Here is a 23,698-nt window from a genome sequence, read left to right on the forward strand (position 1 = left end):
AGTGTACGTCAGGTTGGGAGAGCAGGTAAGGTCCTTAAGTAGGAATCAAATGCACTACATGTGATTAAGTGGTTTCTATTTCCAGATCTATGCTTTGCCTCTTCCTTCCTTCTCCTGCCACTGATGTTGTGTCATGATTGTTCAAATCCAGACCTGAAAAAATGATCTGGGTTAAAAGAACCCTTATGGTTAAAGGTCTTGCATTTCACTGGGATCATTTTGCCAACACAGCAAGCACGGCTTGCCTTGATGCTGGCAAACCCGAGTGTACTAGTTTGTGATGGGGTAGGGAGCTGTAACCTCACAACCTGCTTTAGGGGAAGCTGGAATAGTTTTTCTCATTGTGGCTTAGGATTTTCTGTGCTAGTCTCAGGGACTCTACTTGGCTTCCATATGCAGTTTTGTTGCCAGGGTTCATATTTTTACGTTGGAGCCTAGACAAAAAAAGCAAGATTCAGCTAAAGATCAGCACTGTTGATATCTCAGCAGTTTGTGCAGGAAGAAACTGTTTCATATTCAGTTTTTATGTCAATTTAACTGTTTCAGATACAATTCTGTATCTTTTCTGGGCATTTTTTCCCCAGCTTGGGTGGAGGGGGAAAGAAAACATACACAAGAAGAGTTAAACCAAAGCTATTTCTAGCTGCTTGCAATTATATGAGAAAAACTGTCTTTTACTGCAATTGGACCAAGATAAGATATTCTCAGTATATGTATCCTCATAATAAAGTAAGTGAACCTTATTTAATGAGTGTAATTAAAGCACAAAGCTGGCCGATTTTGGCTGGTAGGAACAACTGAGCTAATCACAGTGAAATCGAAGCGTCCTCGCTCTGTGTGTTGTTACAACAGATATATCCGAACTGCGCTAGGGGAGTGCTCAGATACTGCGAGGGAAAGGTGATGAACTGCATTCTCCTGTGTGTAATTAAAGGCCACTATTTGGTACTTCAGGACCAGAAAGGACTGGAAAATAAAGGTTATTCTCATCAGTACAGAGCAAGGTATACTTTACCCTTACTAAAGCTCAGAGATAATTAAGCTCTGTGCCAAAGTAGAGCTATGTGATTACTCTTCTTTCTAACTATAGAGGCAGCGTCTAACCATAATATTAGCAAGGCTAGGAAAACATAATCCAGCTATAAGGTACAGCTGATCTAAAGCTTTACTGAATTTCATATGCTGGTCACATTACCTGAGGAAGTATTTTTTGTACAAGGAGCTCATTCTGTAGTTTTCATCCTGGACTTTATAACCTGAATATCTCAGTCAAGTTCTTTCTAACATCTTCTTAACAAATTAAGTATTACAATCTACTTTGTGATACAGTAGTTTTAATCACCTGTATTAACTGAGGTCTTTAAAATGACATCACATTTTATTGAGCACTAGTGTGCATATATATGCTAGAGGGTATAATATTGTTCAATGAAATTGCTAAAGTGATTATGATGTGTTCATAGGTTTTGAAAGTACAGTGCTGTTGCCTGTGTCTTTGTGTCAGTGAATGCAGATCAGTTTCCTGAGGCAATATTGTCATGTGAATTTTGTAGCATGTCTCTAGACTAGCATCAGGAGAGGGCTCTGCTCCTAGTCCTACATAACAGTTTACATAACTCATTGGTGGTATTTCTCATCTAAAAAAATCTGGTCACTCTGTCACTGACAATTATGAATGCTTCTTGATCATGAATATGAGTTTCAGACAAAGCTTCTGGGAGAAGACTCACTACTCTAACTGGGCTTATGTACCCAGTATTTAGTTTCTTTCAAAATACTGGATCTTCACTCAGGTGATATAATTACAAACAGAGGAAAGAAACATCTGCCACGCAGTTGTGAGACTTGACCATGTGAACAGATCTCATACAAATAAATGCGAATAGAAAACATACAGGTATGGGCCCCTTAAAGGTGAGCAAGTTACTAAATGCCTCTGGCATATCTTTGAGTATGCTAATCCCTGAACTACTCTACAGAAGCTTCAGTAAAAATAGTGTACTCTGTACAGTTTCTGATAGAACAGTTGTAGATGCTTGGTCCCAAGAAGGATTCCTGAGTGGCTCTCAGCCTTGGTGCAGCACCTGAATTCCTGACGGGGATTTCCTATTGACCTTAACTGCTCTTTGCTCAGGGCACAGGTTGTTCAGCTATCCTATAATGAGGCTCTTAAATCTTCTCATTGACAATACAGGGAGTGTAGGTGCCTAATGCAGAATTCCCTGCAGGCCATGGGCTGGGACACCGAGTGTTATAGCCCATCAGTTTCTCACTGGATTTGGCCCAAAAATTCTTAATCCAACACCAACAGTGGTTTGTCTGTTTTGTTTCCTGTTTTTGTTTTAAATAGTAATGATGAATCTGATTAGCTGCAAGACAGCAGATGCTATGGCAATATAATATTTGAATAACAGATGTGAGAACAGACTCCAGCCTTGTTTTACATGCCATGATATTTTATATTATTTAACATTTTCTTGTGTAATGGAAGCCAGGTTTTCTGCTTTTCCAGAAACTCTTTACTTAATAATATGTACAAAATCAGGACCATTATTATTTTATGCGTATATAACAAGAAAAATATAATTGTTGTATCTAAAAGAATAGTATATATTTTGAAATATGATATTAATCACAGAAGGGTTAAAATAATAGAACTGATCTATTTCTGTCATCTTGCCCAGGTAAAATAATCAAATATGATGCTTACAGTTATAGGTCAACAACAAGTAAAAAAACTCAAAAACTGAGTCTTTAGAGGTTTCATTTAAGAGCCAATTTTAGGCAACAGGCACACATGGGGATTCCCTGAGAGTACCCCAGCTTGCCCCATGATTCACAAAGATGGGATGCCTCTGTGAGAAGGCTTAGGCCTCATGTCATGTCAAGGTGACTGCAGATAGTCCTTTTGCTTTGGTAGACACTGCTGGTAGCTGCTTGGGGAAGAGCAGTCCAAGTAGGTACAAGTCTACAGAAATGAAAATTCCATTCTTCTAGAACCAGAGGTCTTTACCAAAGGCAGGCCACAAACCTGGGGTGGTTCCCTCCTTGTCACCCTGCTGCTGTTGTGTGGAGCAGCTTTGGAGACCATCCTCTTCAGACAGATAGCCTCCAGTTCAAGATGCAGCCACGAAGCAGCATATAATCAAGAAAGCCACACTGGCAATCTTCTTTAGCGTAGGAATGTGACTCCAGTGTTGCTGGAGCATTTGCCATCTAATTTCAGTAACTTCTTCCAACCAATAGAAAAATCTGAGACAGGCTTGGCTGCCAAGCATTACAGGCTTTGAAGTCCTCTGGCAGGTAAATCTGTATGTCAGTGACCTACAAAAACATCAAAAGGTATGTCAGAGAATGCTCTTGTAAGGGCTGGAAGCTGAAAATATAAAAGAAAATCCTCAGAGATAACACTAAAAGACTTCAAAGGTAGGAGATATGCAGAAAATCAACAACACTGGTCAAAATCAGAGAGAGAAACAAAAATTTTCTCTGACAAGTAGAAATTGGAAAGGATATAAAAAGGAGAAATATGTACTGCTTTTTATGGTCACATGTGTACATGTACTTTATAAGCAACAGCTATCTTTTCTTCAAAGTATATTCATTGCTATGCTCAGAATATAGACATAGTTAATGCTTCAAAAGGAAACTAATAATTGACATCCATATTTATCTTTTTACTCACATATCTAAAGGTACTGTAGAATGATTTCTTTTTTATAGCATAGTTTATGACAGTGTAGCGAGTATGTAATAGTGAAAGACACCACCATTAAAGATCATGTCCTTCACATAACCTGCCAGAATCCATGTGTGACTGAAAATACTCAAAAGTGAAGGCATTAGTGTAGGAAATTTATTCAGCTATGCATTAATCTCAATAGTATAAGGTGTTTTTTTTTTTTTTAATAATCTCTGGTACTTTATCTCTTAAGCAAGGATTTTTCATCAATAAAAACCCAAGAACACAGAATTTACACAGAAGGAACTCTGGGACTGGAAACAGGTAAGGCTTCAAAATAAGAATGACCAGGCTGGGTAAGACCAAGAGTCCAGTAGAACCAGTATCCTGCTTCTCATAATAGCCATGAATGGATACTTAAGAGAGATATGAAACATTGGACAGGAATATATTCCTGAGCTTGCAGCCATTTGCAGCTGAGAATCTTCCTGAGCCAAGCATGACTTCTGTATATCTAGTAATTCTCAGTGAACTCCTCTCCTATGTACTTGTGTCATCCTCTCCTGACACTAAATTTTTAGCAAACACAAGATCCTGTAGCAGGGAGAGTTCCCAGCTTGACAAACAGACACTGCGAAGAATTACTCCTTTTTTTTCTTTTTTTTTACCTCTCTTACTACTTTTGATATCTGAGAGTCACATCTACTGTTATGAGATTAATTCTTGGTTTCTGAATCTGGCTCCCGCCACAAAACCTGTTCTATGAAGACAGGCTCTATTGGAACAAGCTGCAGGAATGGGTCTTCCGTCAATGCCACTGTGTAACAAGTGAAATGAATTGGAAAAGAGAAGGAAATAGCAGCAGCATATGGTTTTGAACATCAAAATGACCACAGGAAGACGTGTTCAAAATGCATTATAGCATACTTGCTTGTGCTCTGTGTGGTTTACCATGGTGCCAGAGTGCACAGGGCTGTAGTTAAAATTCCATTGATTTTTTTTTTCCCTTTTTGTGAAGTTCTGTTTTCAATTTTCAGTGTGCAGTAGCAGTGTTACCAAATATGGGAGAATCTGCAACCACTCTGGACCTGTATCTCTGCACTGGGAATGCATAACATAAATGGATTTCTTTTTAATTTACTATTTTTTTTGTTATTCCAATGGTAAGACACCGATTTCCTGTAGCCCCCAATACGGACAGAGAAGCTTACAGGCAAATGATAAGGTAGATCGGATTTTTCCTGCTTTGCATCCATGCAATTTAAAGAGAGAAAAACAGCTGTGAAAAGGAATGCTGTTGAATATATAAGATACAGTAAGAAGGGTTAAAAGGGTTAAGGTGTTCAGATCACCTGTTTCACATCCAACATAAAACCTTTTTTTTTTTTTTTTCCCTCCAGGAGGAAAATAAACAGTTCCCTTATCCCTAGGGTGGTAGCAAGCCCTAACAAGGAAAAGCAGGACACATTCCTTCCTTCCTTCCTTTATAACCAGTCACTGAATTGCTCCCAACACATTCCAGATCTGGCAGAATAGCTTAATTGTCTTCACCTGGAGGCCACTGCCTGAATTCCTGTCAGTTAATATAGCACCTCTGGAGTGAGACACTACGATTTCTTTCTGATGAAAGTGGGTTAAGCACCCAGCCCCATGGTCATGAGCAGTTTCATAGGCTCATTTGCATATGAAGATTTATGAGTTTCTTGGGTGTAACTGTGCCTATAAAAGTTCGAGTCTATAAGTGTCATCAAATGTAATTACTCCCTAAAGACTTAGAACAGATATGAGAAAGATGAAGAACTATTTATTGTAATAAGTTGTGGTTATGAGTGAAATCTTTAATTGCTTCCTTACAATGAAAGGTCTGCATGGAGAAGGGAGTGTTGCTGGTTTGCTTTCACTAGTGGTGAAAAAGGTAAATTTCTGTAACAATTCATGATCAGACGTGCAGTGTTATTCCACAAGGCAGCTGAAATTTTGCAAAGCTATTCAGACAATAAAAAATTCTTGTCACAAAACATTGTCAACCAGTACTCTGGGTCAAAATTTCTCATTTCTGTAGTTACCATTCACACAGAATGTCAAGAGGAGTCTCAAGATTCAAATCCTAAATTAGTAGTAAACAAAAAAATTATACTTTTTCCAATTAGACAGTTAGACTAGAAACATTAAAATATGTAAGTGTAGGAACTCCAAAACAAGTAGTTTTTCCTTCTTATGCACTTCCTCTATTCCTACCATATTTTATGAAGTATTTTGTAATACAATTTAAAAGCTTGCTTGTGTTGTCTGATTCTGTTCTAAGTGAAGTGAAACATTCGTGTTGTTATAGATAAAAACTCTGGAATAGAATTGAAAACAGCTGTTTCCCTGAAAATATTTTTTCTTTGTGTAAAGAACCTTAGTATACCACAGGAAAGGAATGGAATACCTGTTTCTCAGGTGTCATGTACCAATATGCTTCTTCCTTACTCCCAAAACTACTGAAACATTACCCAAAGTAGACCAACATTAGACTGGTTTGCTATTATAATAGCAGAAGGAATATGCTAATTTAATTAATCTTTGGAAAATTAAACTAAAAGAGATCTGTAGATCATTAGCTCCATAGTTGGACTACTAAAATTATTTCTGCACAATGTGTTTTACAGGTATTCCAGAAAATCAAAGTTATGAAGGCAAAGAGGGCTATGCTGTTTCATCAGCAATAAGCCCCTACTGTACAGATGCTCACTTTAGCTGTAATTAGTCCACAGTCACCCCTATACACATATGAGATTTGGGAATGAAGATCAGATGAGTAAAGAAAATAGCAAACTCACGCGTAAAATTTAAATTATCTGTCAAATGCAGATATTGCCGGCTATGAAGTGTACCACCTTTAGCATTTGGGTTTTTTAACTCAAGCAGCAGCTGAGTCATGTACAAATCTAACCCTGTGGCACCATCCTGTGGCACACCTGGCACTTGCACGGCTCTTCACTGCTCTTCCAGCTGCTGTTACCTGCCTGTGACTGTTCCACCAACAGGGGTGGAGCAGAGGATGGTCTGGAGCTTTAGTTTCATGCCTCTTTCTGTGGCTAAGTATCACATTGGCTACTCTAGCAAAGTTTCACCTTGTCCTTGGGAAAGTGATTTGAAGGGAAGGGAGTTTTCCCTACTCTCCTAAAGTTGATTCAAATATACTAGTATATTAATACAAATTTATAGTATAAATACAAATAAAATATAGAATTGGGAGATATGTATTTGAAGAAGAAATACTCAGATAGGCTGCAAATATTCGTTCAATAATTCTGAAAAAAAATAGAATAAGATGACTGTGGGATTGGTTCTGTGGGAAATATTTCCAGTAGAGTCAGGGTGGTATATAACTGGAGAACAGGCAATAAGGCATCTGATGTAAAAGGAAGGGAGAGAAGTGATTCATGTCTCAAAAGTCCCTGAATTTGAGTTGTCTGCAATAATTTAAAGCAAATAGTGAAGTGGTGAGTAATCAGAATACACAAGATTATATTTGATTTAGCTGGACTTTCCTCAAAAATGATCTGAGGAAATTGATTGATTTTCTAGGCAAAGACAATGGGACACACTTTATGGAAATGAACCTTAATAGAACATATTATATGGTGCCACTCAGAAATTTATTAAGTTGGGAAAGCTGATAATTGTTATAAGGATTACAGTATAAGCAAGGAACTGGGTAAAAGCAGTAAGATACTGAATGATTTTTAATCGTGAATCCAATATAGTCATTAGTGACCTTACATAAATGGTACTAGTGCTCTGTTGATAAAAAAAATAAAATTAGAAGATATCATTAATATCATGCAGAAAAAAATGGTTGATTCCAAGAAGTGGAAGTATTGCATTATGTTGGAGGACACTGTGTAGCTTTAAGGCAAATCTTAGATCACTTTAATCATTATTCTCACATTTGCTCCATTCTTCTAATAGCTCTTGCAACTTACTGCTGTTTTATTGAAATACAGCAAACTCCAAGAGCAAAAGCAAAAATATCCTTAAAATATTAGCACCACGTTCACAGTGGAATTGCATTTTGCATTCAAAAGAAAGATGATGAATTTAGAATTTTTGGAGAAGAACCTTAAGGTTAGTTGGGATCGTTATGTGAAAGTTTGGAAGATGAATTAAAGCTTATTGAACCAGTGAGGTACTGCTTATGTGACCACAACTGAATCAAATAAACTTGGATTCTAAGACTTGCTACTGTAAATGAGAGGTTCCATTATCCACCTCTAGAAATTTTCAGGAACAACCCTTATGACTTTAAATTACATTTGTAAAAACCTCTCCCTTTTCTCCATCCTCCTTCTCTAGACTTTTGTTGCTCATTTCAACCTTCTTTTCTGAGATTTCAATTATACTACTTTGCTTTCCTCCTTCATCCAGTGTAGAAGTCAGTGCTCTGCTTTCCCTAAGGTTGTACGTTATTCAGGCATGTAATCTTTTCCTCACAGATATTCCCTTCTCAGCAGCAGAGGCTATGGTTGTGCTACATCGCTACACAGGTCTTATTTCTGTTATGAACAAAAGCTTCAGTTTTTCCTTACTGAAACGATCTTGAAAGAAGTAGAGACTTATGTTTCTTAACATGTGACGGTCCTCCTGTAATTGGAAAAATTGCTTTAAGCTGTGAGATGGCGCAGAAGAGGAACCTGTTGAGCACCCACCCGAAAAATAGCAATTTCAACGGTGCCTGAATTAAACTTGCAAAATGCACCTGCAAGAATTACTCAGTACTTGCATATATTGATCTCTTGCCTACTTTTAGAAATTCACCCTCCTCTTCTGCCAGACTGCAGGTCTTCTTGGGCAGAAAGGTATTTCAAAAACACAATCCAGACAACACAACTGCTCTGCTTCTCATTTACCCCGATAGTTATGTGAGTCAAGCCCTATGATTTACAATTTCAGATTACAAAAAGAAATACATAATAAGATTAAAAATTACAGCACAGGTGTTTCTGAAGGTAAAATATCTGGCACAACTAAGTTTAGGGAAATAATTAGGAATATTAAGTTTATATTTCTTTTTGCTTAGTTATACACAACTATTAGAGTTTTGGTCCCTAGTTAGTATTTGGTTGCTTCTGCTGCCTGTTTATGCTATTCCCACCAAGTTAGTGTGAAATAAATTAGCATGTGAACATTCAGTGCATTAACTAAGATGTGACAATAACATGGAAACATGTCTTTACTTGTGGTAAAAACTCACTCTCATTTCAGATAACAGGGCAATTGGCAGCTGAGTTTTGACTTGGAATGATGTAATTTGGATGATTATTTACTTAATAGTTAAACTGTGTATCTTCTATTTATGTGTTCTGCATTAAGATGGACTGTGTGGGTTCAGCCTTGATGAGCTGGAGCAAAGAATGCTGCTCTACCTTATAAACTGTGCCTTAGCTGGCAGGCAGAGAGGATGAGCTTTCAGCTGTGGCTTAGGGTGTAGCTCTATGTAGGAAGGAACAGAGAATTTTCTCACGTTGGTTAGAGACATGCAATTTTACCCCTGAAGGCTGAAGAGTAATATTTTTCTTCCTTCTGCTAGAACATGATAAAACTTCACTATCTATTTTTTTCCTTTGAAATCAACATTAATTTATTTTTTGTATCAAAAAAAGGAAAAGGGTGCCTATGAATCTGTGTATTTATTTATATACACACATGTACACATATGTCTATCTATATAACTACAGAAACTTGCACCATTTTTTTCTAAAACATGTAAAACACTGGTCTGTATAGCACGAAGGCAACTATCCTAATGGGTATCACACTATACAGCTATGTCCATTAGATCTGATAAATTCAGTTTAAAATTTTAATTTCCAGTTGACATGAGCTAGACTAAAAAGCCCTGTAAGCAGCAAGATGTAATATTAATAAATTAGTAGCAAAAATTATTAACATATATTAATAGCAATACATAATACTAGTAAGTAGTAGTAATAGTAATAACATGTAGTAGTAACATCCTTTCTTTAAAAATAAAAAAAAAAGTAGAACACCAGCAGCTTCTTTCTTTGTATATTCAGGGAGAGGAGCTTCATATTTCTTTAAAACTTTACTATTTTCTTAACATTCTTCAGGAATCCATTTTTTTGCCTTCTCCTCTACTGTTATTGATTCTATGCTTATTTAACAAAAGCCCATTTTTTCACATTTCTGAATTTTACTCCCTCAATGACACATTTTGTTACCTATTCTACAATACACTAGGATTGTATCTCTTCTTGCTTGTTACGTGCAACTAAAAGGTTCACTATGTTTCCCTGGCTGCCTTCATTCCTCTCAGTCTATACCATCTTTGCTAAAGACCATCTGGATGATCCTGAAGGTATCCTCCAGCCCTGTTTTTTACAATTCTATGATCTTTAATCAACAGAAAGATCTAAAGTCTCTCTTCATTTCCTCAACGAAATTTAAAGATCCACCACTACTGTACCTTCTATACAGTTCCACTGCATTCTCTATTTTCTTATCACTAGACAAGTATCCTCCCTTCACAGCTCACACCTTTCCTTGTTGATTCCCACTCTGTTACCAGTGCATTTTCTTTCAAAACTGTGAGTAAATTCCAGTGCTTTGAGAGAGGCAGAAAGCAACCAGATCCCATCTCTTGGAAGATTTTAGGATCCAAAGATTATAGTTCTAAACCAACACTCAATTATGAAAACTACTGGAAGGCAGTAGCAAAACACCCTTTTGCAGAAAATGTTGCTAAGTAAAGCAGATGGATTCTGCATGTGTGTCTTCTGGAATAGTCCAAAATAAGTCTGCCCCAAAAGTGGCCTAAAACTGCCCAAGAAACTTGAATTAAGGCTGTATCAGGATGCAACCTTTAGTTATATGGCTTCATATGGTTTTTCCCACAGTATTGCTGCTTCATTCAGTGAGTAGACAGCTATTTAATATTCATTTGTAATACCGAATTAATTTGTAACCAGTATCTAGCACTGGACTTTAATGGACACCCATCAAAATATTATGCAAAATCTAAAAACATATTACTAAATGCTAAGTATTTTTAAAAATACTGTGTTTAAAGAAAGATCCAGCAAACTGCAACCACTTGGTAGCACAGAACACTTCTGCAAATACCTCTCTGGTATACCCCATGATGAGTATTCCGAAAATGGGGAAAAATACTAGGCCAACTTTTAATGTGTTAGATAATTTAGGGGCAGTATCCTACAGTGATTCTGTGACAGAGTTAAAGTGGTAGTTCAGATCATCTTATCAGCATTTATCTGCCTTAGCCATAGAACTGTCATTCTTTTTTTTACCTGCCTCATATGCTATGTTTCAAAATTGTTGTAATATATGACAGAGTAGGCCTGTAGGCCTACTTACCTGTACAATCAGAATTCAGTACAGGTTCATGCAAGAAGGGAACTGGGGGTGTTTAGTCTGGAGAACAGAAGGCTGAGAAGAGACCTTATCACTCTCTACAGTGACCTGAAAGGAGGTTGTAGCCAGGTGTGCGTTGGTCTCTTCTCCCAAGTAACAAGTGCTAAGACAAGAGGAAATGGCCTCAAGATCCACCAGGGGAGGTTTAGATGGGATATTAGGAAAAATTTCTTCACCAAAATAGCTGTCAAGCATTGGAACAGGTCGCCCAGAGAAGTAGTTGAGTCACCATCCCTGGATGTATGTAAAAGACATGTAGATGTGGCATTTAGGGACATGGTTTAGCGGTGGACTTGGTAGTGCTGGGTTAAGATCATTGGACTCAATGATCTTAAAAGTGTTTTCCAACCTAAATGATTCTGTGATTCTAAGAACTGAACTTAAACTCCTATCATGATTCCCCCATCATGTCTTCTCTCAGTCCTTTGTTTCTCCAGCTAGTTAGCTCGAAATCCCTCCTTTCTGTTTTGCTCATAGCTCTAAGAGTCACCCTCTTGTTTTGCAACACATATCCACTCTGCTTTTCTTGTCTAATGATTTAATTCCCTCCTAATACCAGAATCATTGTTCAGCCTATGTAATCTCCTTGTTCAACTGGTCTCTAGGTCCTCCTTCCACTGCCTTCCTGACCCAAGGTGGCTCAGACTCCTTTTCTAAATACTGTCTTGCTAAGCCACTCCAGTTTCTGTAGCCCTTCTTCACTGATTTCTTGTCAAGCCATTTATTTATCTTCCAGTCTCAGTCTTGCCTCATCCTAATGCATTCCTTTCACCCCTCATCTGGTTTATCTGCTTGCATTCAAATCAGTGGGATAATTCTTAAAGTCAAAAACTGTTACTTATGTTCAGTCCCCATTTTGAACTGCATTTTGGTGCAAAACACCCATTGCAGGAAAAGCCTTTGAGCCTGCATAGTATTTGATCAACAGCTGACTGCTCAGTCTGTATGGAGGAAGGTTGCAGAGACTTGGATAACATGATCTGCAAGGCTGGATAACAGGATCTGTAAGGAAATGGATGCCGCATGGTTGCTCTACAGTGATGCAGTTTGCTTAGCAGCAGGAGCTGTGAGGGACGTGAACACACCGAAGGACAGAATCTCCAGCTCTCTTGGTAGCCTAAAGTCAAGAGTTGTTACAGAAGGCACACGAATCTATTTTTGAGAAGTCAGTAATTTGGCAGTGTGAAGGAGTAAGTGAATATCATATGTGACTTCTTATTAGTGTATAAGAGCAGACCATTAGGCTCCTGGAATGTTCAGTGTCTCTGACATGGTTAATCAGAAGGGCTCCTATAACAATCACCAACTTGTGAAACAATGGGTGGAGACAGGACTTTGATTTTAGAAATCCACTTCAAGTTACGACATTGCTCCTCCATCTTCTATCTTTCTTCAGCTGGTGAGTGTGTAGCAAAATGGTAATCAAATCTGTGTGTTAATAAATGCAAAGTATTGCATACAGAGGAGAAATTCTAATTCTACCTTAATTCTCAAAAAAGATCTGAACTATATTCACTCAAAACAATGATTATCACTTGCCAAGGAGAGAAGTTTAGCGTATAACATGCACTTTATACTAAATAGTTTGAAAGTCTCTGTAGTGAGAGGAAGTAGGAGATATCAGTTTCCAGGAATATGCCATCAGGGAGAAGAGTTTTGAGCAGTTTAAAATTGGACCCTCACTACTGATCTTGACAGTGATTAACTAAGCAAATAGATCTGCACATAGAATGTATTAAAAACCTTGTTCTGTTACATTAGCATCCTTTCTACATTACCAATGTTAAAACCAAATTATATTTGTTTAAAGAACACATCACCATGATGGCAATAGCTCCTGGAAAACAGAAAGATGGGTCTGACTAAGTTATTATGGCTTCAACCTAATGTCTGTTATCTCTTGACCAAATATGAGCAATATGATTCATTTTTTGAACAGTTTTAACAATTCAAGCTGCATCACCTGAAATAAGAAGGAACCATAGCATTAACAGTGATGATGACATAGCTTTTCAAAAGGTATATCTTTCATATAAGCTAGTGTCTGCCAAATTCAACTCTGTATTGCAAAGCATGGTGATAAAATACAAGTGCCTAAAAGCTTTTTACATTTTATTCATATGTTTAAAGTAATTTATTTTTCTGTTGCTTGATTCTGGGAAATAATTAGACCATACTGGCATGGCATCTTTCATTAAATAAATGAATATCTAAGCTGAGACGGAAAATTTATGCCAACTTTCACTTTGCATCATTATAAATGAGCAAATATATTAATCAACAAAGATATAAGCAGCTGAAAAACTCTACTTATAAGGGAATTAAGAGGCAATCTCAATAAAAGAATTAGAGCTCTACCTAGGAAATAGAAGTTAGTTGTAAATCTATTTTAAATGCCTTTGTTTAAATTACTGAATTCAGCACATTCAGATATCAAACTTGACAACTTGACTTTGCAAAGATCCATGGTATTGTTCATGAATTCCTTTTCTGTAAAACGCTCCTTAAAAATTTCTTTCAGTTTTCTCACTTTTTGATGGAAAACTGAACATTTTTTAAACCATAAATTATTCTATGTACAATAAGGCTTCTGGTCTCCAATATTTGAGATAAGCTAGAAATAAATGTTGAGCAGTGAAATACTTTGGCTTTCAGATCACCAAAAGCTATCAAGATCAAACTGAGCTCTAATCCACTTCAGGAAAAAAACTGAACAAGCTAAACAGGAACATCTAGTTTCAGTTACCATTTTTCTACCCACTCACCTAGTCCAAACAAGGTAGGCAAGAGAAGCTCAAAATGCCAACTGACACTGACTGTTCAGAAATGCAGAGTACTGCATTTTGGAGGAAGATCTAATTCTGTTTTTTACACAGGTTGTCCAACAAAATTGACTCACAAAAGGAGTATCAGGATTCTAAGCATCAATGTGAACAGCTCAGTTGAGACATCTTTCAGAAAGAAAAGTCAGAACCAGATGCCAACTAACCAGGAAAGCAAATGAAAACTGAATTCTTAGTACAAATCAGTTGTTTTCTCTCATCTGAAATACCAGTGTGTTTTCTGAACCATCAGAGTATGAGTAATTATAATACTTAATGACAACAAAAACTAGAATGGGTGTCAAACAACATACTTTAGAACTAAATCAGTGTGTAAATGTTTGAAATTAGAGTAAAATCCACTAGGAAAGCAGATATGTGGAGTCTATACCATCTCTCAGAGTATCTGATACTATCCATGCACAGAGAGAAGACCACATAATTTCTGAGTCTGATCTAATAAGTCCTATGTACTTTTGCATTTTCACCTGGACTTCTAAATTTATGAGCTGTGATTATAAAAAATGATCTGTCATCTTTATTTTGAAAAGGCATGAGGTATTAAGTAGAGGTAAGAGTTGTTTTTATAGAGGATAGATCATAGTCATGTCAGAAAACCCAGGTGTATAAAGCAAAAAAATAATCAGAAATCAAGGAATTGCACGAAGGAGACTTGTGTGTAGCAATTAAACTCTTGTGGGATATGGTGTCAGTTAATAAAGATTAGGAAAAGTACCCCATCCCCATAGACTGGGAGAGTGAAGCAGTAATGGCACTGAAAGTCTGCAAGCACCAATATATTTAAAAGCCAATGCTCTGTACATCCTAAGATCTCTAAGTATTTTTTTTCTATACACCACTTGTCCTCTTTTGCCTACACTACCCCCCTATTTTACTTACTGCTCAGAAAGACTAGTTTCTCACATCTCAAGTTCCTGTAACACATCAATCATCTGAGGGCAAGCAGGAGGTAAGAAAGGGGCAAGAAAAAGAAGAGAAAACAGGAGATACAAAGAAATGGAAGCATGTCTTCTCTCTGTGTTCTGTAGATCAAAGAAAGTTTATATCCATTCCAATTTCACCCCGTAGGCCCCACTCTGAAGATCAAACCTGTGTTATAATCAGCATATGTTTCATGGAGGTGTAGGCTTATGGGTTTTGAGTGGCTGATACCATATCCACACTACTTCACCCGCACTGGAGTTTGAAGTTCTACAAAGTGACTGTACACATAATGATACCATTTTGCAGATGTAAGTTGTATTAATGAGGTTGTCACTGGGAATAATCTGTATCATTATTCATATACCCACATTTACACATATATGAACTGATACATGATAAAATGTAGCTCAACTTCAGATGCGTAACTTCCTTCTGTTAAAAATCAACCAACAAACTTAATACACTGATACAGCACTTCAGCAGAATGACAAAACCTTATCACTTAATGCTGATCGCAGCATTAATAGAGAAGTTCATTAATTTCCCTGCAAACCATGCCAGATTCTACAACTAAGAGATATAACTAGGAGATAACACAGATTTCACAAAAGAGATCACATCAATTCCTGGAACTTTCCTTCTTACTCCACTAGTTATTAAGTTATCAATATCACAGTACTTTACTTAACATTAAACAAGTGAACAATCCTACCAAATTGATACAGACTTAAAAATTAAGCAAATCTAAGTCTACGGAATGGAGTCCAGCACTACACAAATCACCTTCAAACTTAACTAACATACATGATACACAGTTTGCATCTTACAGTTTACCTCAATTTACATAAATTAATCTCATTCTTCTGTCACCTTTCACAACATTTGCAAATTGCTCTCTGTGATATTAATATATGTTACATTGGACCTACAATAAACAACAAGATTTTTCATTTAGTTATTAGATGACATGTTGTTCTCAGAATATAGTTGGTTGTTGTATGCCAAGTGCCAAAAGCAAATAATACTGGTTCTTCCTGTTCTGGGAGAAACCAAATCAGAGCATCTTCTTATCTGGTAACCTAGACTCCATTAAAAAAATGTATTCACATAACTATTAGTAGGACAAAATATTAACTCCATAACAATTTCTTATATTTCTGACTTTGACTCAAGGGTCTAAACCAAGATTGGGTGAGGACATGAATTGAGAATCTGAACTGTTTAGGAATTTTATTACTGCTTTTTATTAATCAGACTTTGTTTTTTAAATTGGGATATGGAAGAACTGCTTACGAAGATAACACTGCTTAACAATTCAGACACAGGACCACAGCCTATCCCTTGATGTTGAGGCCTCATGATGTCCATTAGGGTATTTAAGGCTTTAATAGTAAATATGCATCTTCCTACAGGCTTCAGTCTTCCAGAGTGCACTTTCTCATTTAAATAGCTTGCTTTCTATGGATGTCCCTACATAGTTAGTAAGAAGTTTGAACCATACCATGGACCATATTAAAAGGACAGTTGTCAATTTGACCTTGCTTTTTCAGAGAAACTACACACAGCAGTACTAATACAGGTGACAGAGATGCTACTCTTTGTTTCTTCCAAGCTACCGTTCCACCTCTAGCGTTTACAGTGGAGATACATTTGAATTAATATTGCTCTTATCTGCTACCTTGGAAAAGCCTCACAGTTGACTGGTACCAAGAATACCAAGAAAGCAAGATGGCTGCAAAGTATAAAGTACAGAAATGCAGCAGATCTCAAATTCAAGACAAAAAAAAAGGAGCTTGTATCACAAAAGCGTTTGATCAGCATGTGTTGTTTTATCAAGGATATGCTTAGCCATGAGTGCTGTTGGAAACTGATGAAATAATGGATCAATAAAAACCTCATGTTTTAAACTAAGTGCTCATTTATCAATCATGCTAACAAAGTTATTCTGAAAAAAAAAAGCAACTTTCAAGAGCGGAGGTAGTAGAAGACACAGTGGAAGGTTGGATGCACGAGTCAAGTTTCCCAGAAGATAATATGTGAAACTATTTACGGACAAGTTAGAAGAGAAATAAAATATGTAGTAGGACATGGTATTGGCTAGTGTCAAAAAGTGGGATAAGGACAGTGAAGCAGACAAACAGCAGAAGGCGAGTCATGCAGACATGCAAACAACAAAGGTCAGCATGGCCCAAACTGATGGACATTTCATGTAAACAAGTTAGACTGTTAGACAGCAAGTTCTGTGGAAGGGTACAATCAACCTAAGCTTAAAGAGGGAAGAGAACTTGTAAAGAAAAGCATAGCTATATCATAATGCTCTTATCTCTGCGCTGAAATTGAGATTAAAATAGAAGTAAAACTGTATAACAAAGATTCATAAACCTGAAAACTTCTGGAAATTTTCATTTTTGTAATGATTTTAGTATAAGAAGTTTCTTTTGATAAAGAAAGTACCTCTTGCTTAAGTTCACCCATTTACCTACTGCCAAAGTATCTAAGATTTTAAAAATCAAGATATTTTCACAAATTCATGTTATAAAATGAAATTAATTTATTAATGCTGTGTGATTCTGATGTATATTTTCCTGAGGATCTGAAACACTTCAAATAGTTTAGCATCCCCTCTCCCCACCAAAACCACCAATGTACAGCAATATTATAAAGCAGGGAGATTACTGATTTGTCAAAAATCACAGAAAAAGTGCCAGAGAACTAGATGCAGCAGTCCTGACTCTATTGCTCTAGAAAATGCTAACAATTAGGGCTGAGACTAAGCTGGTTGAGAAAAGCTGGTTTGAGACTCCAGCTTTTATATCAAAACATAAACTTGCCCCAAAGTGTCTGATGATACCAAGGATAGGGAGAGGGAGCAAGTAAGAAAAGTATATTTGGTGATTGAGAATGAAGATCCAGGGATTACTTCTTAAACTGCAGCTTCAGCCCTGCTACTCCAGGCAGACATACTTGGAAGAAATAAGAATATTCGATAAATGGACTGATGCACACTCTTATACTACAGTAACAAAACCACAGCATTCAAAGGTATTCAAATGTTTTTAAAAGCCTGTATGAAAACATTTTTGAGGCCAAAACCAGATACTATTGATTCTAACTGTTGTAACAAAACCACAGTATTCAAAGGTATTCAAATGTTTTTAAAAGCCTGTATGAAAACATTTTTTTGAAACTAAAACCAGATACTATTGATTCTAACTGCCTTTTGATTTGCATTTAAGTTTGATCAGAGAAATTGTTTTGTCATTTCAGTGTTAACCATTACATCAATGCAGGTTTTCAATATATGAGTGACCAGTTCCTATGGAAAGTACACCCACTTCATATACATTATCAGGTGTTTGAGGGATATGATCACAAGGGAAGATCCAGTGTAAATACAGTTATGCTGGCATGGGTGTTTTTATTGGTACAGCTTAACTTGACAACCTGTTATTAATTCTGCTGGAAAAAGCACCCATGCGAGTATAACTGGTTTTGTGGGAGAAGACTGGTTGGTATCTCCCGCTGTGCCTGGCGTGGTTCTGCCTCTTATAGGGATTGTTTTCCTGAACTTTGATGGGTGAGAACTCATTCCACGCTCTGACAGCCAGTCTTAGCAGCTCCTCTCATGGTACTAAACAAAAAACCCCAACCAAACAAGAAAACAAAGCAGTGTGGCAAAACTTGCATAATAGTTTCTCTGAATTTTTTTTTTAAAAAATATTTAGTATTGTCACCACACTTACAAGTCATTCCTAATACACACTTGTGAAACACCCTCTACCCCTGTACAAAGACTCCCGTGGCAGTGAATTACCGGACCCCAGGCGGCCGGAGGTGCCGAGCCGAGGGTGCCTGGGAAGATGAACCCGCGGGATGCGGGGGGAGGCCCGGCCTCCGGCTCCTCAACCCGACCTCGGGCCAGGGCAGCCGGCGGCAGGCCCGACCCCTTCCCTGCGGCCGGCGGGGGCGCGCCCTGTGCCCGGGAACGGCGAGGGAGCGGTAATTACCGCGGGCCCGTTGCACAACCCGCACCCGGCACGGCGCGGCCCGTCCTGCCGGCGGAGCGGGGCAAGGCGGCACCGCCCCCTCCCGGCATCCCCCGCTCGACTGCTGGGCTCGGCTGCGCTGCTCGGCTCGGCGGCTCCGCGCTGCGCTCGCTATGGCCGCCTACAGCAAGTTCCTGACCGCGCGGCACTCCGCCATCGCCGGGGCCGCCGCCGCCTGCGCGCTGCTCTGCCTGCTCGGCAAGCGGCGGGCGGCGGCGCAGCACGGGTGAGCGGGGGCTGGGGGAGCGGGGCGGGCCGGGCCGCGCGAGCCGCGGGGCCGGCGCCGGGAGGCCGGAGCGGGCAGTGCTGTGCTCGCCCTCCCCGGCCCTGGGCCCGGCGGAGGGGCGGCCGCGTCCCTGTGCCGCGCATGGGGCGCTGCCGCCGCCGCCGCCCTCTGCCCGGGGAGGCTCCCGAGTACAGGGCTCAGGCTGCTCCCCCACCGCTTTCCCCGGGGTGAGGTCGGTGCCCCTCTTGTGAGTGTCCAGCCATCGCCACCTTGTTACCCAAATTATGCTCGCTTTTTCTGTTTTCCTGGCTCTGAACATTAACAGGTGACTTATAGGGATGTCCGTGTCTGCATAGGCAGCTCGTGGACCTCAGGTGTTGTTTGAATGCAGCCGTGTGACAATAAGGAACACGGACAACAGTTTCAAAGAGGCCGAATCTGGTGATGTTCCCTGTGTGGTTGCTTTTCAGGTGTACGCTGCTCGGGTGTGGATTCGTTAATATTCTGCAAAGCACTGGTGCCATGTAGTGTGGTGGATGAAGAACGTATCTCAGACTCAATGCTTTCACAATTCCACTCTATTTTTGGCTGTAGGATTATGACCATATGCTAAAGACCTGGCATGTTACAATATTACAGTTAGGTATCTTGTAGTGATACTCGTGAAAGGGACTTACTCAACAGACTTTTGTAATAACATACCTATGATGAAGCAACAATCCAGTTTTATTTTACCTAAATCGCTTCATACATGATATCTGTAAGAGTTTCATGGAGTTGGGTAATGTCATACAACATGTCAGACGTTGATGCACTGCTGACAATTCATGCATTTGCTTGAGGTCCCAAACTGTGGCTGAGAGTTACTCTTCTGTGAAACTCACAGGGAGGGATGATTCTTTTCAGATCTCTCTGCCCAAATTAGTGAAATACTGTTGTAAAAAAGGAGAAAAGCTGAGTGGAAAGGCACAAAAATAATGGGCCGGGACAGTTACGCTGTAGTGTGAGATTTTCCCACCTGATATATCATAGTGGTATTTGTAAGAAAGACTAGGCCATGCAGATGTTCTGGGAGCATCTGTGTGTTGTCAGATCAAGAATATTCTTTTAAAGTGAATCTTAATTGTCCGCACTTACCTTGCTCTGCCTTTATTGAGGGGTGATCTTGGAGCACACAAACCAGATTACATTCAGATTGAAGCACATCTTCAAACATAGATGCAAGTCCAGTGTAGTTTTGAAGTGCATTTAATATATTCCTGCTACTAGTAGCATTCATTTCATAGAAGGCAGCTAGAATTTGTCTAGAGTAATCTTCCTATCCCTGAAATAAATGTTATGTGGATCCTGGGTTGTCCCCACTAAACTATTTTGCTTGTATGTGTTCTGACGTTGATCTGCAGGATTTGACAATGGCAATGCATGTATTGGCTTGAGAGTCAATGTTCTGAAAGTAAGCATTAGCCTTAATGCTGTATTTGGAATGTGTCCTTCCTTTATGAATCTTGAATTTTGCTACGTACAGTGTTAAAAATCTGAGGCATTCATATGTATTTGGTGGACCAAACACTATTACAAGATTAGTGAGAATTGGAAAGCAGAGAGAACTTATGAATTACATTCGAGCTAATTCAGCAGTTGACTGGACTTGTGAGAGCCTGACCTCATCTGTCCCTTTTCCTCTCTCTGAACTGCATTCTTTCTGATCCTTTGTCCCTTACTTCTATAATCTTCTCTTTATAGTAATTTTGCATTCTCGAATCTGTTAGAAATGCAGTTGCTGAAGTAAGTACCAGGCTTGCAGACTTGATTGTTTCACTTGTGTTTATATGTTGCTTTATGCTTTTGAGTCCCTCCACTGCTTAGGTCTTATTTACTAGTGGTACTGTATTGTGGCTGTGGATTCCAAACTCTAACGTCCAACATTCGGTTGTTTCAATAATAGCTGTGCTGCTGCTTGAATGATATTTTGAGGATGGTTTTTGCCCACTGGTCTTCATTCTTTTCTCCATGTTTCCCTGTGAGGCAAACCTTGCCAGGAGCCTTACAGAATGCTACCTATCAAGACTAGGCAGTAGGTAAGCTACTTTGCCTATATCACCAGCCTAGACAAAACCATCTGGTTATTACCGTTGCCTCATCCTCCTTTAGTCTCATTATTTCATGTATCATTCATTTCTTCATGCTTTGTTGCTAATGTAAATTAGAGCATACTTTTGCAAAGGATTGTCATCATGCCAAATCTTTACATATTTCAGCATTCTTATGCTGGTATATGATGCTGACATATAATAACAAGCGCACAACCTTTATGCAGTGATGATAAAAATCTCCAGGGCCTAGTGTACCCTTTAATTTTTGTGTTGTATTTCCCTGTCTCTTTGGGAAGAGCAAGAAGTTGGGAGGGTATGGCTGTCCTCAATTTTTGTACTTATTCCTATGGAGAAGAATTTCATTTGGCAATCCAGATAGTCTGGAAGAGGACTGGTAGTCTGCTTGAGGTTAACTGACTAAAAGATGTGAGGAATAGTGGTGATTTAGTTTTATATGTGTGAATTCCTTTGTTAACCTTGGTATATAATGCCTGAAAATGTTGCGTCATGTTAGTGTGAGCTGAATTTCAGCTTCTTGAATTCTGGAAGGTGAAAGTCTAGTTTTGAGCTTCCTAAGGGCAAAGGTGAATGATACAGACTTCAATATAAACAGCCAAACACTGGCCTTAACATTCAAGTGAATCATGGAAGTGTTCGTGTGCAACTCTCAACTTTACCTGCAAAACTTCTTCCTTCCTCATGTAGTTTCAGAATACACATTTCAGTGTTTATACTTATACCTTATTTTGAACATCAAGTATGTATGCTATTATATCATGTTTTCCTGGAGTAGCTGTCTGTTTTCTGTTTTATTTTGTGTGCTTTTTTTAAGTTTTGCTGGAATGTTAGCAGTAGGTCTGCTGCTGGTCAAAGTTGGAAAGTAAAACAATGTACAAATTGAAAAAAAAGAAGGAAAGTCTTCTTTTAGCAGATCAAATGTGTTTGAATGTGTAACAAGAAAGTTATCTGACAGGCTCTTCATAGTATATGTGTTAATTTTAATATAGAATTACCAGTTATAGAAATGATACCAGGAAGGAGAGGTAGCAACTTTTACCTACTTTTCTGCTGTCAAACAGTAGGGGCAAGGTCCATTGCAACTCGTATCAAGTAGTAATGTATGAATAATTAAGCTGTATATGTTATGCCAACGTGCCTTAGTAGGTCAAAGATCACTTAATTAGTAGTAGCTGGATTAGTCACAGATGTTCTTCTGTAAGAGCTATTACATTGCTTGTTAAGTTTTGCAGAACTGAGAGGTGGTGTCACAGTTTACAATACATTTTAATCACAACTTCCTGAAATCTTCCAAAGTAGAATGATATAGAACAGATTACTTATAGTAACTTGTTAGTTTTCCACGTTACTACTTTGGAGTACAGCATGGAGAAAAATGCATTGTGTCTTTATTCAGGTTGTTGTCCTCAAAAAATCTGTTTCCTTAGAAAAGCTGCATGTCTTCTTGGGAGGGTGGAAGTTGTTATAGCTAAATGGAAGGATGACTTCGGTTGTAGCATTTGGGTTTTTGAGTCATAAGAAGTTCTTTGAGAAACTACATTATCCTGGGTATATGATGCAGAAAAAACCAGTTACTCCATTCTGTTTATTCCATTTCCCTAATCCTGCCTCAAACAAGAAGCAACAGAATATTTTCTTAAGATTTGATTGCTTCAGAACTAAAACCTTGAGGGGTGTTACATATCCCTCTAATGAGAATTTTTCCCAAATATTCATGTACTTTAAAATAAAGTACTTACACAAGCAGAGAATGAACTTGGATTACTTTTGAAAAGAAGGTATTTAATTCATATAGCTTTCTGGGGGAAGGAGGGACTGAAAGAAGTAATAGAAGGTAATTAGGGTAAAGAGTTTGGAATTGCAAGATGAGGGAAAGGCAATAAACAGAATGGAATTAATAGGAAGGAATTTATAATGTGTGGAAAGATGACAAAATAAAATATTTTACAATCTGTTCCTAGACACACTGGCCTTCTCTATCACCTATCTCTGTCCATTAGAATCCAAGAGGATGCTAGGACATGGACTCAATTTTGTAAAAATTGAACTTCTGAAACCCAAGTGTTGGCATCCCTCCTGTAAGGGGAAAAACTGCATAAAGCAAGCGTAGTGCATGCTTGGGGTCTTAGAGGTTAGATATGGCTAAAGCAAGGGGAAAAGCTCACTTGAGTAGAGAGAGGTTAACAGAGCTGTAGACAGTGTATATCAAATAGGTTTTACACATTTCATCTTGCCTGTCACCAGGCTCCTCAGCTGCTCTCATCTGACAGTGGCAGCAGATGTCACACAGTGGATGTCACGCTGCTTGTGTCATTGACTGCACAGCCTGCGAACCTGCAGTTTGGCAGTGATTGATCCAAGTGTACTGGAGGAGCTTTCAAATATAACACAGGAGTTTGAGCATAGCAAGTGGTAGTTGTAACTTGAAA

General features: G+C 38.5%; 1 protein-coding gene and 1 long non-coding RNA gene across 3 annotated transcripts in view; one reads left to right on the top strand and one right to left on the bottom strand.

The window, feature by feature from the left end:
- Positions 1–2,747: 2,747 nt before the first annotated feature.
- LOC113983216 lies at positions 2,748–18,880 on the bottom strand. The gene is made up of 2 exons (XR_003539031.2): positions 18,701–18,880; positions 2,748–3,324 (listed from the first exon to the last, which is right to left on the bottom strand). It is a non-coding gene; the product is annotated as an uncharacterized LOC113983216 (long non-coding RNA).
- Positions 18,881–19,030: 150 nt separating this feature from the next.
- Positions 19,031–23,698, top strand: part of ABCD3 (ATP binding cassette subfamily D member 3) — a 28,722-nt gene continuing 24,054 nt past the window's right edge. Inside the window, exons 1-2 of one of the 2 annotated variants that reach the window (XM_039383304.1) lie at positions 19,072–19,158; positions 21,104–21,236. In XM_039383304.1, coding sequence (XP_039239238.1) covers positions 21,169–21,236 — 68 coding nt within the window. In that variant the 5' untranslated portion in view covers positions 19,072–19,158; positions 21,104–21,168. Of the gene's footprint in view, positions 19,159–21,103; positions 21,237–23,698 lie in introns of both variants that reach the window. The other variant, XM_027712088.2, reaches the window with a different exon arrangement.

This window comes from Pipra filicauda, unplaced genomic scaffold (assembly GCF_003945595.2).
Source record: "Pipra filicauda isolate LSUMZ 115617 unplaced genomic scaffold, ASM394559v2 scaffold112_size3218982_pilon, whole genome shotgun sequence".
Taxonomy (NCBI): Eukaryota; Metazoa; Chordata; class Aves; order Passeriformes; family Pipridae; genus Pipra; species Pipra filicauda.